This window comes from Anabrus simplex, chromosome 11 (genome assembly GCF_040414725.1).
Source record: "Anabrus simplex isolate iqAnaSimp1 chromosome 11, ASM4041472v1, whole genome shotgun sequence".
Taxonomy (NCBI): Eukaryota; Metazoa; Arthropoda; class Insecta; order Orthoptera; family Tettigoniidae; genus Anabrus; species Anabrus simplex.
The window spans coordinates 115,817,005-115,841,823 of NC_090275.1; the positions used below are offsets into that span (position 1 = coordinate 115,817,005).

General features: G+C 39.5%; 1 protein-coding gene across 3 annotated transcripts in view; it reads left to right on the plus strand.

Moving 5' to 3' along the window:
• LOC137502695 (uncharacterized) overlaps positions 1-24,819 on the plus strand; it is an 81,868-nt gene that overhangs the window by 46,950 nt on the left and 10,099 nt on the right. For 2 of the 3 annotated variants that reach the window (XM_068229665.1, XM_068229666.1), the window contains one exon: positions 23,100-23,156. In XM_068229665.1, coding sequence (XP_068085766.1) covers positions 23,139-23,156 — 18 coding nt within the window. In that variant the 5' untranslated portion in view covers positions 23,100-23,138. Of the gene's footprint in view, positions 1-12,005; positions 12,223-23,099; positions 23,157-24,819 lie in introns of all 3 variants that reach the window. The other variant, XM_068229667.1, reaches the window with a different exon arrangement.

Genomic DNA, 24,819 nt, shown 5'->3' on the forward strand with positions numbered 1-24,819 from the left:
TACATTATTTATTTATATCTTGTATGTGAAAATTTGATCTTGAATCTTTTTGCCGCAGTGATGTTTGTGTACTTCTCCCTTCCCGATCCAATTCTTGCATGTAAATGTTTTATCTTACTATGCTCGTGTACCTTTTCCCTTCTTGTATGTACAAGTTTATGTTGATGCTGTATCCTCATGGAACACTAGTAAGGTAATCGCTATCCCATACACGTTTGTCATCGCAAGCAAGCAGTGAACATTTATTTTGTTCCATTGTATACACATGATGTTTACGTGATTTAATATTTTTTGCATACAGAAAGCGGCATTTCTAGAGGTGATTACATCGCGATAGTGTTCAAGCTAACGACGCTTCAACGTACGCCTTTTGCTTTTTTAACAGACTGCGAATTTTGAGTGTCATAGGCATACATTTTTGGTGCTAAACCAGCAAACTCAGTCATGATATTCACACTGCCTTTATCTTTCATAAGCCCTATGACTTTCTTGTTCTGTGGCCGAATCTTGAACGGATTACTAGGTGAAAATGTAGAGTGTCAAAGTATTGCGAATGGTTTCGCATCACATCATAGACGTTCGTCTTCCGTATATGATAAATGAAGCTATCTGTATCCATATACAAAAGTGTAAGATCAGAAAACTATTGCTTTGCAAATCCAAAATGAAAATCATACATTTTTAATTTTGAAAAATCAAGTGTAGCCATTCCCAAATAAATTGGCTTCGCATAGACGATTTTTTGTTTTTTCATTTCAACAGAAATAAGGTCACGATCAATAATATGATAGGCTTTGAAATTCGGTTTTGAGATGTACTTGTGTGTGCCATATCGACCCTCCCATTGATTAATTAAATGAATGTCACGATGTTTGCGTACATTTTCCATACTTTTGCCATAGATCGAGTTATTCATCAGTTTGAAAAACGTACTCCCAAATGCTGTGGCAGCACGTTGACGATGTTCAGTATTTAAATCTATGTACGGTTTAAGCCATGCCTCCTGCTTAAACGCAACGATACGATGAATACACTCTAACTGTAAGCCGTATTCGAGAAACTGAAGAGACATTGTATGTGGATAACATAGCGCTTATTCGGAAAAAAGAGTGGCCAGAAGTTTAGTGTGTTTCGATGTATGTCAGGTGGATTTTTTCAACACAAAAAGGAAGGTCAGAATGTGAAACGTGTAGGTAAGAAGGGTATGCAAGAAAACCTTCCAACACGTAGCCGCGGTGAGAATCTTTAGCAGCTTCAAAAACATCAAAATGATGAATTTTACTTTCTGTTAGCCATTCAAAATCTTTACACGGTAATGACTGTGACATGGCCCAACCATACAGATTATTGACATCGAAATACATCAGATAGGAATTTTCTTTTTCTGAATTATAGTTGTCGAGGTAGGGATTATTCGCGATAGCATGCCTGTGGACAAGCAAAACTAGTCCGCTGCGAATGCCGCGTTCGAAAAACAAAAGCATGTCGACATCCGTTAGAAGATCAAGTTGAACACGGGTACACTTGAGCATCGCATTCCACGACAGACCAGGTATTGTATAGTAATAGCAAGGGTCTAATCCGTAAAGAGATGAACACATTTTACGAAACTTCTTGAACACATCTCAGAGTAAAAGTGTATCCACCTTAAATTACAAGTCAGCATACTGACCTAAGGTCGGTATCTGAAACGTTGACCACACTTGGCAGGCATGCAAATAGTCTTCATCAGAAATAGATACCGTATGCTTATCGTATTACGATTGGTTCATGCGTTCATGAACGTACCATTTGTTTGTAATCTTCGCTATTTTCGGTACCTCTCCTATTTTTTCTGAGTTTAAGTTTGATGTTCTTCTTACCTTAATTAGTTGTTTCAGTCTGGTTACGTTTCGTTAATTGATTACAAGTTTCCTGCGACGTGCAATCATGTCACAGGTTAAACGAACTCTGCTTGTATATTTTCTTTCTTTTCTTCGCTGCCTTACGTCATTCCTTCTTGGGTGTTGATTGGTTGCAGCACCTTGGCATGACTGTTTACGTCACTGGCAACTTTCCTTATGATTGGTACCGAAATTGTATCCTACCGCGCTTTTCTGTCCTTTCATTGGTCATTTTTGTTACTTGCATCTCGTCTTTGTTATATTAATTAATTAATAATTTTTAAATATTCTTTCTGGGCTCCCTGTTCCTCACTATTTTGTTATTTATTGTTAAGATTTTCATGCGTAGATTTGTAATTACTTCCGTTAGTTTTATAGCACTACGTTGCGTCCCATCTGGAACCTTCCACAGCGCTATTTAAGGATGAAGCCGACGGGTCTGGCCGGAATCGCCGCTGGTACTCTATGTCAGCACTTTCATTTGGCAACATATTTGCCGCACGCATTATGGAATAGGACTTCTCGCCAGCATGTGCTTTGCTGCAGTTTGTTCGAGGTCAATCACCTCGCTCTCCGCTCATGTGTTAAGCGCTATAAGCATGAGTTGTCAACCAGCATAACTGCACTTCATGTGGCCCTTGCCGGCCTTTGTATTTTCCACTTGAACATGAGAATAACGCCAGCCTAGGTTTTGGTCTTCTTTGCAGCGAGATCTGCTGAATTTTTAATGACTTTTTCAACCAGTCGTGTCTATGGACACATTTTGTTTATGTCTCCGCTGCTTCGTCTATAAAAGTGATTAATTTCAGCTTACTACTGGATAAATGAAGTTGCTGGACAAAGGGTCCCCTTTTTTCTTTGAAGTTTTTACTCCCCGGTGGAGAATTGATTGCTGTAAAATTCAACTCAAGAATTGTAGCGTTACTGTGGAAATTTTCTCATCAAAATTCCGGACATTCAACTTTGTTCTTTTGATAACTTTAATATTTTTCTAATTATTCATGATGATTCAACTTAATTATCGGTCTGGTTTTAACCAGCCTTGAAATTAATGTAATCATTCAGATACTGTAATTCTGATTTTCTCAGCTATCGTAAGACAACAGTCTTACTTACTAATAATTTTATATGCAAAGCCTGTGGCTACTTTTGTCTCAAGGCCATGCGCTGGAATATCATATTCAATTATTGATTATTGATAAAATCTCTCTAGTCTTTGTTGTTGTTTCTAGATTATTTATAAAGTAAATTTTGTAACTGCTGATCCTTTTTACTTATTTCCAGAGAAACCTTGGAAACCCCCTCCAGCCTTTCCATTGTTTTCTCCAACGATGAGCTGAGTGACGGCGTGCTACATTCACTTAACACACTTGTAAATGCAGACAGAGGAGGTAATTTTGATTCTTCTAATATCTGAAAGCTCTGAATATAGTCATAGGGCAGAACACCTTTCCTTATACAAAGTTTAAATTGTTCAGGATCTGTACTTCAAGTCGGCGCTGGAAAGCCCATTTATAAGTGTATCAAGTGAAATGTTCATAAATTTTTAGGAATCTAGAAAGCGAATGTTAATATCGCCTACACGATAACTGAATGAAATAAAGCGTTCATGTGTTTGTTCAATCAGAGTGAACTTTGTACAATTTATTTGTGCAAATTCTCGAACAATGAAGTGACTATCGTAGCATGACGAGTTATGGAAAAAGCATGGAATAACTTTAGGTACACGATATGAAAGATTGCATGAATCATGTGCGGGTCCGCGAAACTTTCCGGTAAAGAGTCAGTAATCTCTAACATTAATCTGGGGAAAATAATCGGCTGTTTACTGATGTGACATTCATCAGTTTCATCATGCAAATTCATCTCATCCAGTGTCATTTAAATGGGCACTGGTTGTGAAATAAGCGTATGAACCCGCTCCGCAAACTGTTTTAATTCATTCAACAGCCATGCTGTGCAGTTCTCGCCACGATACGTCCTAAAAAGATAGAGATGCATCGTACGAACAAACGACTTCGTAAGCTACTGAAAACGGAGTGTGCTTTTGCACATAATCCGTGTATGGTTCGCTCATGTCGGGTTGGAAACGTTGAAAAGGAACAGTAAAACATTCAAAATCTGCACAAACTGTAAAGGGAACAGGTTCCTGTCGATAATAATTCTCAAACTTCATTTCTGCATTTTCCGTGGTTGACAGAACACTTCATTCTGCATTATCCGTGGCTGACAGAACAAGTTTTACAGCAGGATGTGTTGTACAATCATTGACATGTGTTGCTAACAGCCTTTCTGTCGTAAACTACTGCAAACATCGCTCACAAATAATTTTTTCCCATGGTGTATTGAAAGTTGAGAGTTTAACACACGGGAAAGATTAGATATCAAGCAGTAGTGGCTTGTAGTTTCATTGCAAATGTATAAAAGATGACGATGGTGTTGTTTTTGAGAAGACGCGGAGTAAAGTTGTCCTACAATACGGTCTCCTTCGACACCGTATAGAGAAAAGGAAAAATTCGGGTTGTTTTTTTCAAACGTAGAAATGTTTGCTAAATCCATGGGAAAAGAAACACCTTCAAAATTAATGTCTGTTACAACTCAATAAACAAGTCCTTGTACCGGAAAGTTTTTGAACGATTACTTGTTGCCGGTTTCAACGCCGTGGCGATGCACCATAGTCATCGTTATTCTGAATATTGATGACTGCTTTCTTATTTACAATCGCTTGAGGAAGTTGAATTGAAAGGGTCGAATATGCACACATTACTGTAATTTGAAGATGCAAAATACTTGCAAGTGCCTTATTACTTGCTCCTTCCTCAAACTTTTGAAATTTAGCCAGCAAAGTGTCAACGATGTGTTTGCGAAACCATACCGAAATATCGTCTGAACATGAGTTTTGTCATTTTAGAAGAAATGTAAAATGTTTCATGAATTTCTTGATTATCTTTGAAAAGAATGAAGGAACATGCAAAACTAGCGTGTAGTTAAAGCGCCGTATGCATAGACAGCAAAAAACAGACTTTTTCTTCAAAAACATTATAGCAAGAGAGTAAGAAAGAATTTGGATCTAAAATATGTAAAGAATTTCGTATAATTCCGCTTAAAATACGTGATTAAAAACATGTATGTATAGTTTCCCAATTCATAGACATAATTACGCACCCACCAACAAAGCTAATAACACAAGATTTACTTCTTCTAAATCAGTTAGCACTCTAGGTAGAAAAACTTGGAAGTCCTTACAGACACGCAAATTATTTTACCAAATTTTTAATCGCTGATTTAGCGGTATACTCCCAGCGGCCTGGTTAATCCGTTTGATTTTTCTACAAAACAGCGAAATAATATTTTTTAGAATTAAAAAACCTGTAAACATAAAAGATCGATAAAAAGATTAAAACATACCTTAAGATGTACACGTTGCAGACTGCAAACTGTTACTCGGATGAGTAACGACAATTCTTAAAATGTGCGCGTTGAAGCCTTTCAAACTGAGACTCGGATAAATGACGACTATAATTCTTGATGTATCTAGAAAAAAATATTAATGTATGTCTGTAGCTTGAGCGTAACGTTAGCACATTCTGATGTTTACACACAGCACTTGCATCGCACATAGTGATGATAAGATATGAAAGTTTGTTGGTTTGTCAGCAGGTAGCCTAGCCTTCCTTACTGAGTTAAAATGCATGCAACTCGAAGATCTTTATTAGCTAGCGTAGAAGCACTTGTGTCGCACATTGTGATGATATGATATGAAAGGGCTACGAAAGTTAGATCGTGAGCAGCTAGCCTAGCTACCTTTACTGATCTAAAATACATGCAGCTCGCAGATCTTTATTAGCCAGCGTGGAAGTTGCTTTCGAAAAATCCAAACACTAACCAACAGTTTAGGCTTACTTTAAGATGTGCAGATGAAGAATGCTCACTGGAATATGTTGACAGCAGACGATGATTTTCTAAGAATAAAGAAATAAGGTTTCCTAAATAATAATCATTCAGAAGGGTATTATCAAAAAGCTTCGAGATCAAAACTGCTGTTTGGCAAAGACATGGTTTGTATCCTATCCTTTTCAAATATCTGCTGGAGAAGGTCATTCGGCAATGGACGAACACACTAGCTGACAACTCTGGATTAAAAATCGGCTACCGAACTCGATAACTGCAGTCGCTTAAGTGCGACCAGTATCCAGAAATCGGGAATTAGTGGGTTTGAACCCCATTGTCGGCAGCTCTGAAGATGGTTTTCCGTGGTTTCCCATTTTCACACCAGGCAAATGTTGGGCTGCACCTTAATTAAAGCCACGGCCGCTTCCTTCCCATTCCTAGGCCTTTCCCATCAAATCGTCGCCATAAGACATATCTGTGTCGGTGCGACGTAAGGCAAATAACAAAAAAAATCGACTACAAAAAAGACAAGTTAACAGTTACTTGCTTAGCATTCGAAGATGACCTCACACTCTTAGCTTCAAGTATGGAAGAAGCTACGTACCAGCTATCCTCCCTAGAATGCATAGCAGCTAAAGTAGGGCTAAAGATCGCTGTCAATAAAACAGAATTTCTGACCAACATCAGAGAAGCACCCAACTTCATTCCTTTGGAGACAAAATAATACAAAAGGCCAACTCATGCAAATATCTTGGAGAATGGATAACCCCAAATGTTAATGAGGACCTTGCAATGAAGAGTAGATGCACTAAATTAGAAAGAGCTTATCATCTTTGTAAGAACATATATGTCTAAATAACTCTCCTTGAATCTTAAACTTAGACACTACAACACCGTAGTAAGACCATCTGTACTGTACGCCTCAGAATGCCTAAACATGCCTCGGAAAGGACAACTCAGAAAACTGGAATTGGAAGAGCGAAAGATCTTCAGAAGGATTATGGGTCCCATTAAAGAAGGAGATGGCTACAGAATCAGGCACAACAAGGAACTGTACAGTAAAATAGAGAGCATTACAACAGCTATGAGGTAGAGAAGACTAATGTTCTATGGTCATGTAGTCAGGATGGACAGCCAGAGACTCACTTCAAGAATCTTCAACACTGTATATAGAGGGAAAGCAACAAATGCCAAATGGACGAATTTAGTGCGGAATGACCTACAATACATAAACATTGATTACATTGACATTTACAACCGAGCTAAGTTCAGAAAGTTAGTCAGGATATCTGAATCTCTCCAGTCACTAACAACTAAATCACTGCGTTCAGGGGTAGGAGTGAAATGGACTCAAAAAACAAAAGATATCCATAGCGCTAGAATGAAGGAGTACTGGGCTAAGAGGAAGAAAAGAGCTCACCAGAGTTAAGAACCACGTGGTCCACCGTAGGCCTAAACGAATAATAATAATAATAATAATAATAATAATAATAATAATAATCAAATAATTAAACTTACCCTTTTTTAGCAGATATCACTCTCGATAGCCAGCTTCGTTGAAGGTAAGGGAATACAGTAAATAGCCTATTCGTTTTATATGCACACACTTCACACACACGGGGACTGCAACTGCCGTGCGTTTCACACAGACTACATCCGTGGACTGCGGCTTGTTACTAGGCAGCAAAGCGAAGTGCATACGTCTGCAGTACAGTTGTAACAAAAGTTCATGCACTGACTTTCTTCCTCAAAGAAGCGGTCGGGAAAAACACAGGCCTTCAGTAGACTAAAGCCCTTCTTCCTTGCCGTGTTGGTATCCCAAGAAGGGTTGTTAACAAGGAGCGACTCGTGGACTGTAGGTTACCAACAACGGGCCGTAAAGAAAGGGGGTATCGTCTACGGTATCCCCTAGCGGATCGAACCTGCTATGTTGACAACACAAGACGCCGAATTGTCGGAATTTAGTCCCTCAAGAGTTAGTTCTACCGACACGAATCTAATGAATTTGAGCACGACCGGACCATGCCAGGATCGAACCTGCTATGTTGAAAACACAAGACGCCGAATTGTCGGAATTTAGTCCCTCAAGAGTTAGTTCTACCGACACGAATCTAATGAATTTGAGCACGACCGGACCATGCCAGGATCGAACCTGCTATGTTGGATGCCAGGCGCCTTAACTGACTGAGCTACTCACCCCGGTCCTAGCAAGAGAGAACAACACTTTTCGGCCTAAAGTCTCTCTAGTACTCTGCTGCTGTTACTTATAGTACAGTTTGTAAGCGAGCGATAGACTTGCTGATACATCACATTCCAGCGAGTGTTCACTTGTGTGTTTGCTTCATGCTCACTCTAATAAATATTCATAACATTTTCTGTAAAACACATCCCCGATATTTCCTGCCCGGGGAACTTACGCGTCTCTAACCCGGTGCCGGAACATAGCCTACTCTAGGGTCTGCTCAAGTCCTCATTCGAAACCCGGTGCTGGCACACAACCTACTTCCAAGGCTTAGCGTGTTTCGAACTACACTGCCGTCAGCTCCGGAGACAGTAAATCCTAGGGAGTGGCTAGCCGCTTCCCGCTCCCAGCCTAGTCTTTCTAACAACGTAAGAATCTCTTTTACGGCCGGATGCCCTTCCTGACGATAAAGGTCTAAGGAGCGGGATTTTGAATCGCAAGAATCTGTTTTACAGCCGGATGCCCCTCCTGACGCAAGGACTGGGATGTTAAATCGCAGTATCCAGTGTCTTACTTCGCGAACAACGCCATGTGCAATTGTTTTTCAAGCACTAACAAAGATCAGGCAAGTTTAATCATGTTTTGTTGTTTTACGGCCGGATGCCCTTTCTGACGTGCAAGTCTAAGGACCGGGATTTTTAATCGCAACAATCTGTTTTACGGTCGGATGCCCTTCTTAACGTCAAAAGTCTAAGGATCGGGATTTTAAATCGCAGCATCAATCATGTGTAGTTGAACTTCTTCAGCAAGAATCAAAGATAGCTTTGGTGACGAAAATGCAAGAATCTGTTTTACGACTAGATGTCCTTCCTGACGCCAAAGATATAAGGACTGTGGATTTTAAATCGCAGTATCCAGTGTCTTACTTCACGAACAACGTCAATTGCATTTTTTACAAGCAGTAGCAAAAAACTCGCAGAGCAGACTGTTAAAGCATATTGTGTATGTTGTTGTATTACGGCCGGGTGCCCTTCCTGACGCCAAAAGGTCTAAGAACCGGGATTTTAAATGGCAGTGTCCTTCATGAGCACGCAAGGGTCTGTTTTACGGACGGATGCCCTTCTTGACATAACAAGACCGCGATTTTTCAGTAATGTATATTTTTGCTAAGGCACTTCCGTTAGTAGCAGAGAGGTTGCTTGCTTTGATTCTGAGGTCGCACGGAAGAGGGCAGCACGATGCTCAATTGATGGCAACTGTAAAAATCACGTGGCTTTGATGATCACGTAGAATTTTTCACCACATCTCAAAGGATGGAATTTAATGCCACAAGGATGGCAGCAAGATGCTCTGTTGATTAAAGATGGCTGCTGAAAGCAGCAGCAGCATGATGCGTTGTTGTTTACAGATACTGGATGACAGCTGTCAAAAAGCACGCAGAATTTTTCTAATTGCCCACCACTGCGTGCATTAGGATAATGTTTAGTACTGTAAAGAGGGCGGCACTAAGGTTAGCGATGCATGATGGCGGAGGACAGCTGTGAAGAAAGCACGTAGAACTTTTTCAAACTGCCCGCTACCACATGTCGAAAGTATGTAGATTTGTGTTCTGTTGATTAAAGATAAAATTGTCCGCCCCTACGTGCTTAAGGTAGTAACCGTAAAGATAGCAGCACGGTGCTCTGTTGATTAAAGATGGTGGATGACAGCTGTCAAAAAAGCACGTGGCTTTGTTTACAAACAAGAGCACGTAGGCATGACGTGATAGTCACGTGGCCGGGGTCAATAACCTCAGGAACAATGATGTCGAGGTCAATGACCTCGGGTGCTGACTCAGCGAATTCAGAACGCCCAATGCTCCCCTACTCACGTATTCTCTAGAATAATATCTCCAATACGACACATATTATTTCCTTCCAGAAACGTAGGAACAAAGGAATGAGTGAGATAACCCTTACTCATTAAAATTATTTAAAATGATATCGTGATTAATTTTTTCGAAAGCTTTCCTAAAATTATGTAACATCTGATAGATAAAGAAGCAGTCTTTGAGTGAAATTTCTACTTTGTCCGGTGAACGGATTCGTAGGAATGAATTATTTCAGGGTTAAATTCACGTTTTATCTCCTTAAAATATTGATATTTTAGAAACCGTTCCTCAGTGAACATTCAGACTCTAATGGAAATACATCCCAAAACTTGATTTTTTTACGTCCAGAAATTTTAAAAGAATTCCTATATGAACTGTTGGTATGTTAGTAGTAGGGCGAGGCCGGTTCTACGTCCAGAAATGAGTCAGCACTTTTTTGCTGAGTCAGCACCTAGTATTATAGCTATCGAAAATTATCGTAAACACTCCCTTGTGTGTAGTGAAACATGATTTCAACGTAGTCACTTAGGAATTCACTAAATTTCCATTACAAGGAGTGAACGACAACACTATCACTTGATTGAAAGCTGAGTACGTCATGGTGGTCTCTTCTTCTCGGTATAAGTATGGGCTTGGTACTCTCTATAAAGTTAGTGACTGCCACTGATATTTCGCTCACTTTTCACTCTATCGGGAAAAGGTAAAAAGGAAAAGAAGATCCTTATCGACCTGATTTTAAAGTGAAAGTCACTCATGCACTTTACCATGATGCTTTAACAGCTACAGACAAATCTTCATTGCGCATAGGACAGCCGCTACGTGATATTATTTCAGCATAAAACAGGAACCTTCTATCAGTATTCCCTGAGCTATTTCAAAGAAATTTCTTTCTAAGTAAACATGTTGAGCGGTTCAGTATTTCTCCCCCAACACTGCCACATAATGGTTTTTTGAGGCACAGTATTAAACTAAACTCGACAATGACATCATTATTCTTGTCAGGATATTAACAGACTGGAATGTCGTGCTTAATTCAATGCTATCATATGAAAAGCGCGATGAAAAGAAACGAAACACTTTATCACTATTCACGAAAATTTTTATACTGGCGTTCTAATGATGCCATGATCCAGAGATGAAATGATTCACCCACAGACTGCCCTGCCGCTTTCCATTAAGTGTGCACAATCCTGGTTTCTATCAGCCAATGAACATGTATGAATCACAGAAAGAGCCTGCTGAGAAACGAAGTCATATATGTCCCCAGAAACTACCCTGGAATATTCGGGCAGGTTGTTCTACTAGAGTAAGTGAGATGGGTAGCACTACAAGCAACGGTCAACGTAATGTTATCCTTAATCAGTTTTTAAGATGTTTTCACATGGTAGGCTCTGACTCTGATATTTTAGGGCATCCAATGTTGAGGAGCGGGGATTCCTTCTTCCTTTCACAGTTCCTTCTTGTCTTAAGCAATACTTCCTTGTGAGTGATGCTTTATCGATAGACCCACCAATAACAGATATTAAATATGGACTAAGCAACAAAAGTGCAAAATCCTGAAAAACTGCATGTCACAGCCGATACGGTGGAAGTTTATAAATCATAAAAGGTCGCAAATTGCATTGGTTGAGAATTACATGCCAGTCTATCCCCTAAACTAACATTTCACTAAGCGTGAATGAAATTGTTTACAGCCTAGAATTTAGTGCCTTATTTCATGAAATTGTGTTGAGCAGTTTGTTTTGTCACACACACACCTACCGGGCAAGTTGGCCGTGCGGTTAGGGGCGCGCATTCGGGAGATAATGGGTCCGAACTTCACTGTGGACAACACTGAAGATGGTTTTCCTTGGTTTTCCATTATCAGACAAAAGCTGGGGATGTACCCTAATTAAGGCTACGGCTACTCCCTTATCTATCACATCGTCACCAAACACTATCTTTGTCTTTGCGACATGAATTAACTCGTAAAATAAAACATACGTACAAGATGATGGACATAACGGAAAATTTAAAATTGCATTACCTTCTCTCTAAGGACACGAGCGATACAGAAATGCCATCTTTTTTAAAATTCTCACCAATGAACAGACTAAAATCTTATTATATAGTATATGACTTGTCTGTATCACTGAATTCGAATCGTTCGTCCAAACAACGAAGTATCTTTCCTTTTCAGAACACAGTAGAGTCAATACGTCACATTGGAGGAGAGACATGCTGATGACGATACGTGGTGAAAAGCTGCAGATTATGAAGTTTATCACGAGACCCTATGGAGCGGGGAATGACGTCGAGTTTTAGCTTGAAGACGGTGATCATTGCAGGAACTCAGCTGTGAGGATTGACATTTCCGTGGCTCACCTCGTGCTACACACAACCGCGCACTGAACTGAGTAAGTAGCTAAACATTATACAACCACGATCGTTAAGGCGTGTGGTCTGACGAGGGAGGAGGTCGCTAGACTGGGAGCAAAAAACCGGGATTCAGTTCCAAACTTCTCCACAGTGTTGACATGGAGTGAGAGCATACGACGCTGTTGATAGCGATTCGTCCATCGAATGGGGACGTTAAGCCTTGAGCTGATTTATTTATTTATTTATTTACTTATTTATTTATTTATTTACTTATTTATTTATTTATTTATTTATTTATTTATTTATTTACTTATTTATTTATTTATTTATTTATTTATTATTTATTATTTATTATTTATTATTTATTTATTTATTTGTTTTACATGGCGTGGCTCAGGCTATGAAGCCTGCTGTTATGCCAAACCATCTTATACATGCTACATTGTGCAAACTACAGAGTATTAAGATTTACATATAATTAATTATAAAATTATACTTAAATAATAGTTATAAACAAAAGGCAAATTTCTGAGATTCATTATTCAAAAAACATTAAATACTAATGTCTTAATTCTATGTACCATTTATAACATATATTTTTAAAATACATTTCTACTATGTATGACTCTAATTACAGCCGGAAGGGAATTCCAAGAGCGTATGGTTGCAGGTATGAATGAGTTGCCGTAACCGGTCGTGCGGTAAATTGAGAAGCTCAGCAGGGAGGAGGTTTCTGACCTTGTAGGTATACTGTTTGGAGATGACAAGAATTTAAGATCCATTCTCAGATAACTTGGTGTGCCTGTACGGAGAATGTTGTGAACAAGCGAAACAGAGTGAAGGTTTCTTCTCTCCGCCAAATATAACCACGGCAGCTGTTCAAGACAAGGCAATATATGACAATACGTGGGCATATTTAATACAAAACGGATGCATGTATTAGAAGCCCGCTGAAGTTTAGCGTTAAGTGTGGTGTTTATGCTGTGGTATATTACGTCACCATAATCGAAGATGTATAGAATTAAGCTTTGAACAAGTAACTTTCTCGTATTTAGTGGAAGGAGATCCCGTAAACGCTTAAGAGAGTGCAAACGAAAGAATACTCGTTGGCATATTTTCGTCGTGTGCTCCGTCCCGTTTAAGTACTTATAAAAAATGACGCCAAGGTTTTTTACAGTTTCGTTTATTTGTATTGGTGTTGCGTGAAATAGGATTGGGGGAATTTTAACACTTTTCAGTTTGGTATGATTAGTTTTGGATCCTATTATGATTATTAATGTCTAGTTGTATGTCTTTCGGGTTTGCATGTATATAAAGTTGAATGTCATCTGCGTAGAAATGGTATTTAGACGTTGTTATATGTTCTGGTAGGTCATTTAAGTACAGTGATAATAGCAGTGGCGCTAGAACACTGCCCTGAACTACGCCAACCTCAGTTTGTTGCCAGTGTGATACTTTCGTACCTGCTGAAACGCACTGCTGCCGCCCAATTAAATGAGAATACAGCCACGTCAGCGCGCTTGAAGAAAATGTTTGTGCTTATAGCTTAGCTAATAATATTTCCCTGTCCACACAGTCAAATGCTTTACTTAGGTCTAAAAGTACAAGAATAGTCATTTGTCCGTTGTCCATGACTGCTTGAATGTCATTTGTAACTTTTAGTAGTGCTGTGGTTGTGCTGTTGTTAGGTCTAAATCCTGACTGGTATTTGTCAAGTAAATTGTGTTTGTTAAGGTAATTTGTTATCTGCTTGTGAACGACCTCATCTAATATTTTACTAAGACAAGGAAGTATGCAAATAGGTCGAAATTCTTCGGGTTTTGTTGGATTATCGATTTTTCTCATCGGTCGTATTATGGCACTTTTCCATATATTGGGAAAGATTCCTGTCATAAGTGAGGTATTCATTATGTGTGTAATTGTTGGGAAAACAATTTCAGAGAGTATTTTAATTAATGTCAAATTTATTCCGTCACATCCTGTAGCCTATGACTTTATTTCATGAATTCCTTCTCTGGCGTCGTTAAGAGTTACATGTGAAAATTAAAATTCTTCTCCATCGTGCTTTCTTTTCGTATGTAGTCTGTCGATTGTTTCCCTTCTAGTTTGTTCGTCTGTATGTGAATTTTGTGAGCAGAAATATTTATTTAATTCGTCTAATGGCATGTCAGTGTTGTTTTCGTCGGTTTTATTTTTAACCTTGACTACAGTGGTTAAACAAAACAAGGCACAAACAGAGTAAAGGGGGAAGGTAAGAGCAACTACACAATATCAGAAAACACTACACACTCAGGAAAACTTTAGCTGGTAATACGGGGATCTCCAACAACAACATATACGTAAATATGAGTACGGCCAACTAGTGGACAACAAACCTGGAAGGTGAAAAAGGCTGGGAACCTACCAAAGGCATGGACATGGCTTAGATTGCGGATTCCGAAATAAATCGCCGTGATCCTTAGATTTGAAAAATATTATTTACAAAATAAATTTACAAATACATTCCAAATACAATTCCAAGTTACGAACTATAAGTTCACTGATATACATAGCTTAGAGGTTCTTTGATAACACCTTCGTAGCAGTGTAAATTCAAATTTCAAATCAACTATATATCTAGTTACCAATGCAGTCGTACAACGCAATTTACAGTGAAATGAACAGGTTCTCCAAAATCTAGTCTACCTCAAGTGATACAGAACTACCGGAGGCAAAGGCCAAGGTAAATATATTAAATTACAATCTACAGTTTTTGTGAAATAAGAAAAGGGAATGCCTCGATAACAAACAGGCAAGCCCAGCTGAAAAGCTAGGGCGTCCTAAATAATTAATTTGGCGAATTTAGGTTAGGCTAGGGTAGACTCCTATACGAAATTGCAAACGAACATTACGGAAATTTTAACCGGATCGGAAAGTAAGAGTGCTTACCCAAAGGTGTGCCATCCCGGAAACGAGACGACGTCAACCAGATAGGCTGCTCACAGACAGATAGACCAAGACCGACAGAATTCAGACTACCGAATTATTATGAACACTGCCTCTCTCTCTATATATATAGGTAAACTCCGGCCTTAGAGCAACCATTCAGCGCGCATGAGTTCCCTATCGCCACCTAGACTCACCAATCACAACCCTACTTTCAGTCGCGAACTTTGACAAACATTCTAAAATACGCCTGATCGCGAACGACGTATTTCCAGAACAGTCAGAAATATTTTATAGAATACATTACCCACAAAACAACACACCCTGTTCAACAATTCACCTAACTTTCTGGATCCTTCCAGGAAATATAGAAGAGAATTCTACTATTTACAAATGCATATGTCACAAATCTTACACAGTACAGGTTAGGTCATTACATTAGATCATACTTTACAAATAACAGTACAGGTTAGGTCATAATAAATGAAACATCATATCGTACTTTACAAATAAAGTCTAAAAAAACCACTTTCACTTGCACTACATAGTTCACTTGTGACATTATTTTTTGTCAAACCAATGTTCCGAAGAATTTTCCAAACATTGTCAGAATTGTTATTTTTCAAGATTTCATGTGTGTGGCGTATCTTAGCATTCCTGATGGTCTGTCTTGTTGTGTTACCCAATTTTTTGTACTTTTCGAAACTGTATGCGGTTGGATTTTTTCTATAATATTTGTAAGCTGAATTTCCTTCCTCCATTTTTGCCCGCATGTCTTGCGTCAGCCAAGGTGATGGTTTTCGTTTCACTCGTGCTGTCCGTATGGGGGCGTGTTTGTCATACAGTCCTAAAAGTAGTTCGTTGAACAAGGTTATTTTGTCGTCAATGTCATGTACGAGTTGTTTCTTGATGCTACTCGACAGGAGCAACCTACGTGCTGGCTTCCTACTCTCATATATCACGTAATTCGCTTCATCTCATTAACTCCTCTGATGAGGTTTACGTCAAGAAGGGCATCCGGTCATGGAAACTCGCTACAAGGGTTCATCTCACTTCATACACAGCAACGGGACAAGGGTTAAAGATACCTATGTACATACATACATGCATACATACATACATACATACATACATACATACATACATACACTGCACCCATAAGGGTTATGGTAACTGAATCAGTTTAATAGATGCAGTACATGCATTTCGTTAGCAGATGGCAAAGGACCTCCCTAGTTCCATGGCACATGGTTAGCCGCACGTTTGTTATTGAACTTAAGTCATAAAAGCCTCCAATAAAAATTAATGGGCTGCCTTGTGATTACTTTCACAAAAAAAACTCTAAAGACGTGCTGGAAACGGCGAAACAAAGGAGCCACACCTAGAATGAAGGCAACGAAAATACATCGGAAACAGAGACAAAGAGATAGACTACACCCCTCGTCACAGTAGTTCAGTCCAACTAGAACTACGTCAAAAGGCCCGTAGGGAAGATTCAGCCAACCAAAATATTAGAAATTTTGACCGCCTAATTGAAAGAGAAAATACAGTACATTTCAAGACTAGGAAGTAAATTAAAGACGAAATACAATTGTCCTGTTTTCATGTAATTAGGAATATGTTTTGTGATTATAACCTGGATAATTACCGATAACCAATAACTTCATTAAAGACCGTGAAATTGATTCGTCCTAGAGAAACTCTGCAAGTCTTCAGTAATCCGCTGGGTGAGATTACACCATCATTTAAATGTGCACGAACGATTCTAATAATACCTTACATCTCTGAAGTGGCGCCAATTTCAGGAGTGATGGACACCATTTAATTTATTGATCAAGCCTCTGACATGGGAAATATCACTTGTATTAATCCGCAACCCAAGTCTTCAAAGATAGTCCCGGGGCGTGGTTAGAGAAAGTATGAAATAATCTGAGGACGTTAAGAAACAGGCAGTCACGATCAGTCTACCAGTTCGATTCGTCCGTCACTTTGTATCGTCCGCACTGCGCATGAGTGAAGAAGATTGGTAAGATGTTATTCGTAGCGCGAAGCAATGCCGATTTGCGTCAATAATATTACAAACAGGTGTTAGTCAAATTTCACAAACCTTCAATAGACTTGTAATAATGGACTACTGAATTTAGGATAAATAGGTAGAAATGTATTCATGAGCTTTATTCATGAATAATGAATGTAGTCCAATAACAGGAAAATTGTTCTCAAACTCATGCAAGAACTGAAAGGAATGGGAAAAGGATTATTTTATTTCTGTTGCACGTTATATAGAATCCCAAAACTAGACGCAGGTAGCTGGGGGGAGGGGGGATAGTCAAGGCCAATTCTAAAGCTAGTTCAGTTGATAGTAAGGACGTCAACCTCTAAACTCTGTTTACAAACACGCTAATAACAGTATGACTAGTAATCCATATTTGGGTAAATGCCGCACCAGCTGATTCAAGAAACATACATATTCGTTGCGATAGGAGTAAAATAATCAAGAGACAAACTTGGTAGTAGGAGGAAATTTTAAGAGTACCAATTTTTTTGTAAGTCCAAGGTTATTAATAGATTTCCACAATTTATACCTTTCAGCAGATGATCCATGTAAACTACGAACAGCAAAGGTGAAGGATTACAGCCTTGTCTAACCCCTGTAAGCACCCTGAACCAAGAACTCATTCTAAAATCAATTCTCACTGAAGCCCAATTGTCAACATAAATGCCTTTGATTGGTTTCAATAATCTACCGTTAATTCCATAGTCCCCCAGTATAGTGAACATCTTTTCCCTCGGTACACTGTCATATGTTTTCTCTAAATCTACGAAACATAAACACAACTGCCTATTCCTCTCGTAGCATTTATCAATTACCTGGCGCATACTGAAAATCTGATCCTGACAGCCTCTCTGTGGTCTGAAACCACACTGGTTTTCATCCAGCTTCCTCTCAACAACTGATCGCCGCCTCCCTTCCAAGATGCCAGTGAATACATTGCCTGGTATACAAATCAATGAGATACCTCGATAGTTGTTGCAATCCTTCCTGTTTCCTTGCTTATAGATAGATGCAATTACTTCTTTTGTCCAATCTGAAAGTTCCTTACCAACACTCCATCCTAATCTTACTATTCTATGAAGCCATTTCATCCCTGCCTTCCCACTATACTTTATCATTTCTGGTCTAATTTCATCTATTCCTGCTGCTTTATGACAATGGAATTTATTTACCATCCTTTCCACTTCCTCAAGCGTAATTTCACCATCATCATTTTCCTCCCGTCCCCATCACCCGCAAGATTACCTATTATGTTGAGAAGATGTTCAAAATATTTCCTCCACCTCTCCAGTCATTCCCTGCGATCTATTATGAGTTCACCTGAATTACTCAAAACACTGTTCATTTCCTTTTCTCCCCCTTCCTAAGATTCTTTATTACTCTCCGAAAAGGTTTTCCCTTTGACTGACCTAGCCTTTCCAGGTTATTACGAAAATCTTCCCACGACTTCTTTTTGGATTCAAAAACTATTTGTTTGGCTTTGTTTCTTCCATCTACGTACAGATCCCTGTCTGCCTTGGCCCTTGTTTGGAGCCAGTTCTGATAAGCCTTCTTTTTACGTTTACAAGCTGCTCTCACTTCAGCATTCCACCAAGATGTTCACCTTTTCCCATCTTTACACACAGTTGTTCCTAGGCATTCCCTTGCTGTTTCTACTACAGCATCCCTGTATGCCACCCATTCTCTTTCTATATCCTGAAACTGCTTACTGTCTACTGTTCGAAACTTCTCACTCATCGTATCCATTTACTTCTGTCTAATTTCCTCGTCCTTGAGATTTTCTACCCTTATTCGTTTGCAGACAGATTTCACTTTCTCAACCCTAGGCCTAGATATACTTAGTTCACTACAGATCAGATAGTGGACTGTATCATCGAAAATCCCTGGAAAACTCCTACATTCCTAACAGATATCCTGAATTCGAAGTCGGTTAAGATATAGTCTATTATGGATTTGGTTCCCCTAGCCTCTCATGTGTAGCGGTGAATAGCCTTATGCTTAAAGAATATATCTGTAACTGCTAAACCCAAACTAACACTGAAGTCCAACAAACGCTTCCCATTCCCATTAGCTTCCATATCATCCCCACATTTACGAATCACCCTATCGTATCTTTCAGTTCTATTCCCAAATCTCGCATTGAAAATCGCCCATTAGCACTATTCTATCCTTGCTGTTGACCCTGACCACGATGTCACTCAATGCTTCATAAAACTTGTCAACTTCATCCTCATCTGCACCCTCACATGGTGAATACACGGAGACAATTCTAGTCCTAATTCCTCCAACTGACAAATCTACCCACATCATTCGCTCATTTACGTGCCTAACAGAAAGAATGTTGCGTACAGTGGTATTCCTGATACAGAGCCCTACCCCAGACTCTGCCCTTCCCTTTCTAACACCCGTCAAGTACACTTCATAATCTCCTATCTCTTCCTGGTTATCTCCCCTTACCCGAATATCACTTACTCCTAGCACATCTAGATGCATCCTCTTTGCTGACTCAGCCAGTTCTACTTTCTTCCTTCCATAAGACCCATTAATATTGATAGCTCTCCATCGAATTCCATTTCGTTCGCCAAGTTGTTTCCATGGAGTCCCTCGCCTGACAAACGGGAGTGGGACACCGTTACTCCCATAGGTCCGAGTAAATTCATAAAGCAGGATGCCACCCTACTTACACATTGTCCAAGTGAGGATCTCTCCTCTAACGGGTTATGGACCACCGGTGGATTGTATAGTCCTAGCCGCCTGAGCACAAGGAGGGCCACGACTCAGAATATGTCCGAGGTGCCCACTCCCATTCCATAGCAACTGGTATCCGCCGACTCTCAGGACCACTTACTAGGCCACTCAGCCGTAGCCCATGGTTCACGAACTAGGACGCGACAACAATAACCCGCACTATGAACCATTCGAAAGGGCTTAAAATACACAGTGAATGGACAATGGTACACCTCCGTTACTAAAGCAGAGTACTAATAGTTGCCGTCCTCGGGGCCCGAGTTCGATTGCCGGCCAGGTCAGGGACATTTACATATTTTTTAGGGCTGGTTCAAGGTCTACTCAATCTTCGTGTTTACAATTGAGGATCTATCCGACGATATTATGGTGGCTGCGGTCTAAAAGGCAAAGAATAAAAACCGATAGGAGTCGTCGTGCTGACCACATAATACCTCGCAAACTGCAGGCGTTTGGGCTGAGCCCTTTGGGGTTGTTTTACCATGGACGAGAGGGAATGTCTTACAAACTGCAGGTTCGTTCACTCATTTGCAAGATTCGGACACAACTTGACCTCAATTTTTGTTGCATGTTCACATTATATCAAGTTAGCGAAAAACATCCTGCAGGAAAGTACATGACCACTTAAATCATAAGCATTCAATACACTTATATCAAATTTGTAATATCAAATAAAACCAACACTCAATGCAACAATGTCGAACAAATGTACGGTAAGAGCCACTATATTCCAAATATTGTAGCAAACTCATAATAATATCTTCATTTATCTGCATTCTTCAGTAATAAATCACTGGATAGTTATGCAATTAATAAACTTATAAATGCCTACAGTAATGAGAAAGTAACTTTAGGAATGAGTTGAGCGTAAACTGAGTTAAGTGTGTTTTTACCACCAATGTTGGCAATGCACAACTTTCCTACCAAGTAATGCTCTCTGTTACACATACGTACCACATTTTGAACAGATGAATGTTGCAGATGCGTTCTTGCAGGAATTGCCATAATTAGTGAAGAAGGCATCTTCAGAGTATTAAGTCTCCCATTGAGAGCGTCATTATGAGTCCTTCAGGCAAGTTTTGAGCTGTAAAATCCAGTTTTACATATATGCACCAGTAACCCATAAAGGGTTTTAAGGTATTGTGTTGTGTTCTCACTGATAGCTGCTGTGTAGAGAGCAATACAGTATTCCTGTACACTTTATTCTGGGACATTCCCTAGATTTTACGTATCAATAACTCCTTTCACACTTTTGGGAGCGAATTCAAATTGTAAAGCAAGGCGCGTTTTAAAGTAATACGTAAGAACACTTCCAAAAATATTCGTAACCTGCCAAACTAAGTTAGTGCAGAGCATGCTGGAGACATTCAGCAAGGGCGGAAACTCTTCCTAGTGTGGTGTTCCTTTACTGGGGAATATGTTACCAACTGTCTCTGTTCCGGGATACCTGTGGAACGCATAGAGGTGAAATAAGGTGTGGGCTTGAATGCGTCTAACAACGATATCAAAAATTGAATTAAAACTTGAAACAAATGTTATATTTATTTTAGAATTTCAAACTTGACAAAATTTTTCACTGAGTGAAGATAACAACATGACAGGTACAAATAGCAATCTTGAAACAACAATAGGAAAATCCAACAATCGGTAACTTACAATTTTTTGTGCTTCAGGCTCCAGATTTACATGTTTTGAGCTTCAGGCTCCAAATTTATAACTTTCGCAAATGTTGCATTAATCAGATAAGGAGAGATATCTCCCAATACACAGTGTTCACGAGCACTAGGCTCCAACTTTAACAGTTTACGGTCTTCCAAATGCACATCAATATAACAGGAGAATTTAGAATCACAGAAAAGTGCTTACGTGCTCTCCCACTTTAACCAATTTCGTACAGCCTATTCAAGGCAACATTACATAAAAAATCATATAATTTCTGACCTCTCCAGTCCCGTCTTACACCTTTACAATATTTACACAGGGGTATAATTTACCCAAACTACAGGGCCTTTGTGGTAACAAGAACAGGTCAGTTTACTGGCCCGATCACAACATGATTGGAGGGGTCTACTTTCACTCCAAGAAACTTTAATATAAAAGCCTAATTGGTCTCTAGGCCCGGTGATACAGGGGCAAATACCAAGCTACTGAGGTGACTCGAATGAAAGTTAATTTAATGCATTACAGGAAAGAAGGAAAACAGTTACAAAATCGTAATCACCTCAAACCAAGTTGAAGGGGAACTCGAGAGGGTAACGCACTCTCCATCCCCGACTTGCCGTTAAAGACATTATGAAATTTTACATTAGCCGAACGAAAATTTACATTTTAGAAAAGTTTCGTTACATAGTTAGAAATTCGAACCTTCCCCTCGGATAAGTCTGCGGAGACAGCTAGAAAGATAGAGTATTGGTGGTCATAACCTGGCTGTTGTTCTGCCTGCCGAAGAATGAGGCGCCCCGCCTCCTGTCATAACACACACACACACTCAGAAAGACGACGATCAATGACACAAGGTAGCCAGAAAAGCCGCAGCTTTTATACACGAGGGGACGGTTCTAAAGGGTTCTGGACTAATCCGGACACACCCTATCGATTGGCAAATTCAAAAGTTATCAACAAGAAGCCTATGATAGGCTGAAAAATAATTACAGAAAATTCTTATTGGCCAGATTCAAAACTGGCGGAATGATAAAGAAGTGTTGCAAACTTTGAAGTATATACAAAAAACAAATGAATGTTAATTTACTTTAGAAAAACCACAAACACAAAATTTCTTTCAATAACAACTTTTTTTACCTTGCACCAGAGTGCATGACCACAGTTTTTTGGTAATGACATCTAGGGAGAAATGTCCAAACTTCTTGATGTAATCAAAAACAAAAACAAATGAATCCAAATAGTTTAGGAAACTTAGAAATGACAAACTTCTCAATAATGCAGTAGTGACATCTTCTGATTAATGTCCCAACTTCATGCAGTAGCAGTTTCACGTTTGTTGGATAGATAGTGTTCCTTAAGGCGCTTCTTTTGAATGAGCTGTGTTGAGGTGTACCTCCCGGTACAGTCACAATCAGCTTCCTTTAAATTCCCTTCATTGGTAGTGCATAAAGAACCTTTCACAAAAGATTTTCTTTCCTCGATAGAATTAATGTTGGATAAATCACTAATAATTATCCTTTTTTTCAGCCGTGCCGGTGCAGAGAGGTTTCGTCAGTTCTGGTCATCATGAGCAACATTCCTCAGGTAAGTTCCAACATTCGTCTTCATCTACAATTATGGTGTACACTATATTGCCATTAATGACTGGACACCCGTAGGTACTGGCTTAACGTGACGTTATAGTTGCAGTATCTGCGTTTCCAGCCAAACATTCGGCAGATATTTGCAACGATTATCTTAAATTCACGTAGTGCGTTGTAGAGTCTCTTTCTCTGTGAACATTGTCGTATGAGAGTTGAAAGAAAATGAGAAGGTTATAAATATTCTGTCATAATCGTAGCGTTTATTAGGCAGTTTCCCTAAAGTAGAAGTGCCGTTTGGGGTTGATCGATTTACCCTGAAGCCAGCTTGATAGTCCCGCGTGAAGTTCCTACCGTTAGACAACACGTTGTTAATTAGCTTCAGAAGGATACTTTTTTCCATTCTTCATTCCATAAGGAAAACATTCCTGTAACCGTTCCGGAGCGCTGGACCGGGTTTCAAACGGCAATTTAACTCACCTCAGAGATGCTCAGTTGGGTGACCATGAGAACTTAGCGCCAACCACTGGATTATATTCACTCCTATTTGGACCGACCACCCGGTTCTCGCCGTTGCTTTATGAGAGGGTGCACTGTCATGTTAAAAACGAAAGTGGCCGGTAAAAGATTGTTGACACAGGGTTGGTGGCGTAGAATCGTCCAATGATTTCTGGTGATTCGTGGTTCGAGTAAAAAGGCCAGTGGTCCAAGACCAAATCACGAAGGACAGGCCCACACCAAAATGCCTCCGCCACTAAATTTCACTGAGCGAAAAATGAACTCCACTAATTAACACTGACTAAGCCTTTGTAAGGTCCATACACGTTCGTTAGAATGCTACTGCGTGTAGCTTTTCCATTGTTCTGGAATCCACAGCCGACATGTTTTGCTCCAACGTAATCCGTGGCGAAACTTCTGTTATCGATCCCTGCTGTATATGCCTCGATTCGCCAATGATACGATTTCTAACAAAGCTCACCGGTTTGTCTTCATCACACGTCACAGGCATGAACAATTCGGAGTTGTAAATTGTGTTTGGCTTCTCTGATCGAGGTCGAGTTTTCGTAATTACGTGGAATTTTCACTTCACCACTAGATCTCTCACTGTTGAACGTGGTTAATGATACTCTCCAGGAATCTCAGGGATGGAATTACCAAATCAGAGGGTACCGTTGTCACTCAACTCTCGATCGGCTGTAGCTACGCGAGCCACTTATGAGCCCTGTATACTTTCCTTTCAGTGGGTGGCCGTCACAATGGCAATGAGTGCATCTCCACAATATCCATCAAATATTTCTGTTTCATGTTCCATATCACATGCTTATTAATAATTTCTGAATTTATTTTCTCGTACCTCTTCGTTCATCTATGTTCGCTTATCGGTTCCTTCCCATTTGCCTCTTCTGGATCATCGTTACTCACCTGTTATTATTATTGAATATCCAAAGCAGTTTCGCACCCTATTTTACATAGTATACTAGGGTTGAAGTTAAAATACATATTCACTTTTACAATGAAAATGAATTCATGTATCTAATCGACGAAAAATGAAGTGGATGAAGTTAATAAAATATTTGTAACAGCACGGCTTCTTAAACAAATGATACAGGGGTTTTGATAATGCAATGTTGCAATAATTCAAATGAGAGTTCAAATGCAGCACATTC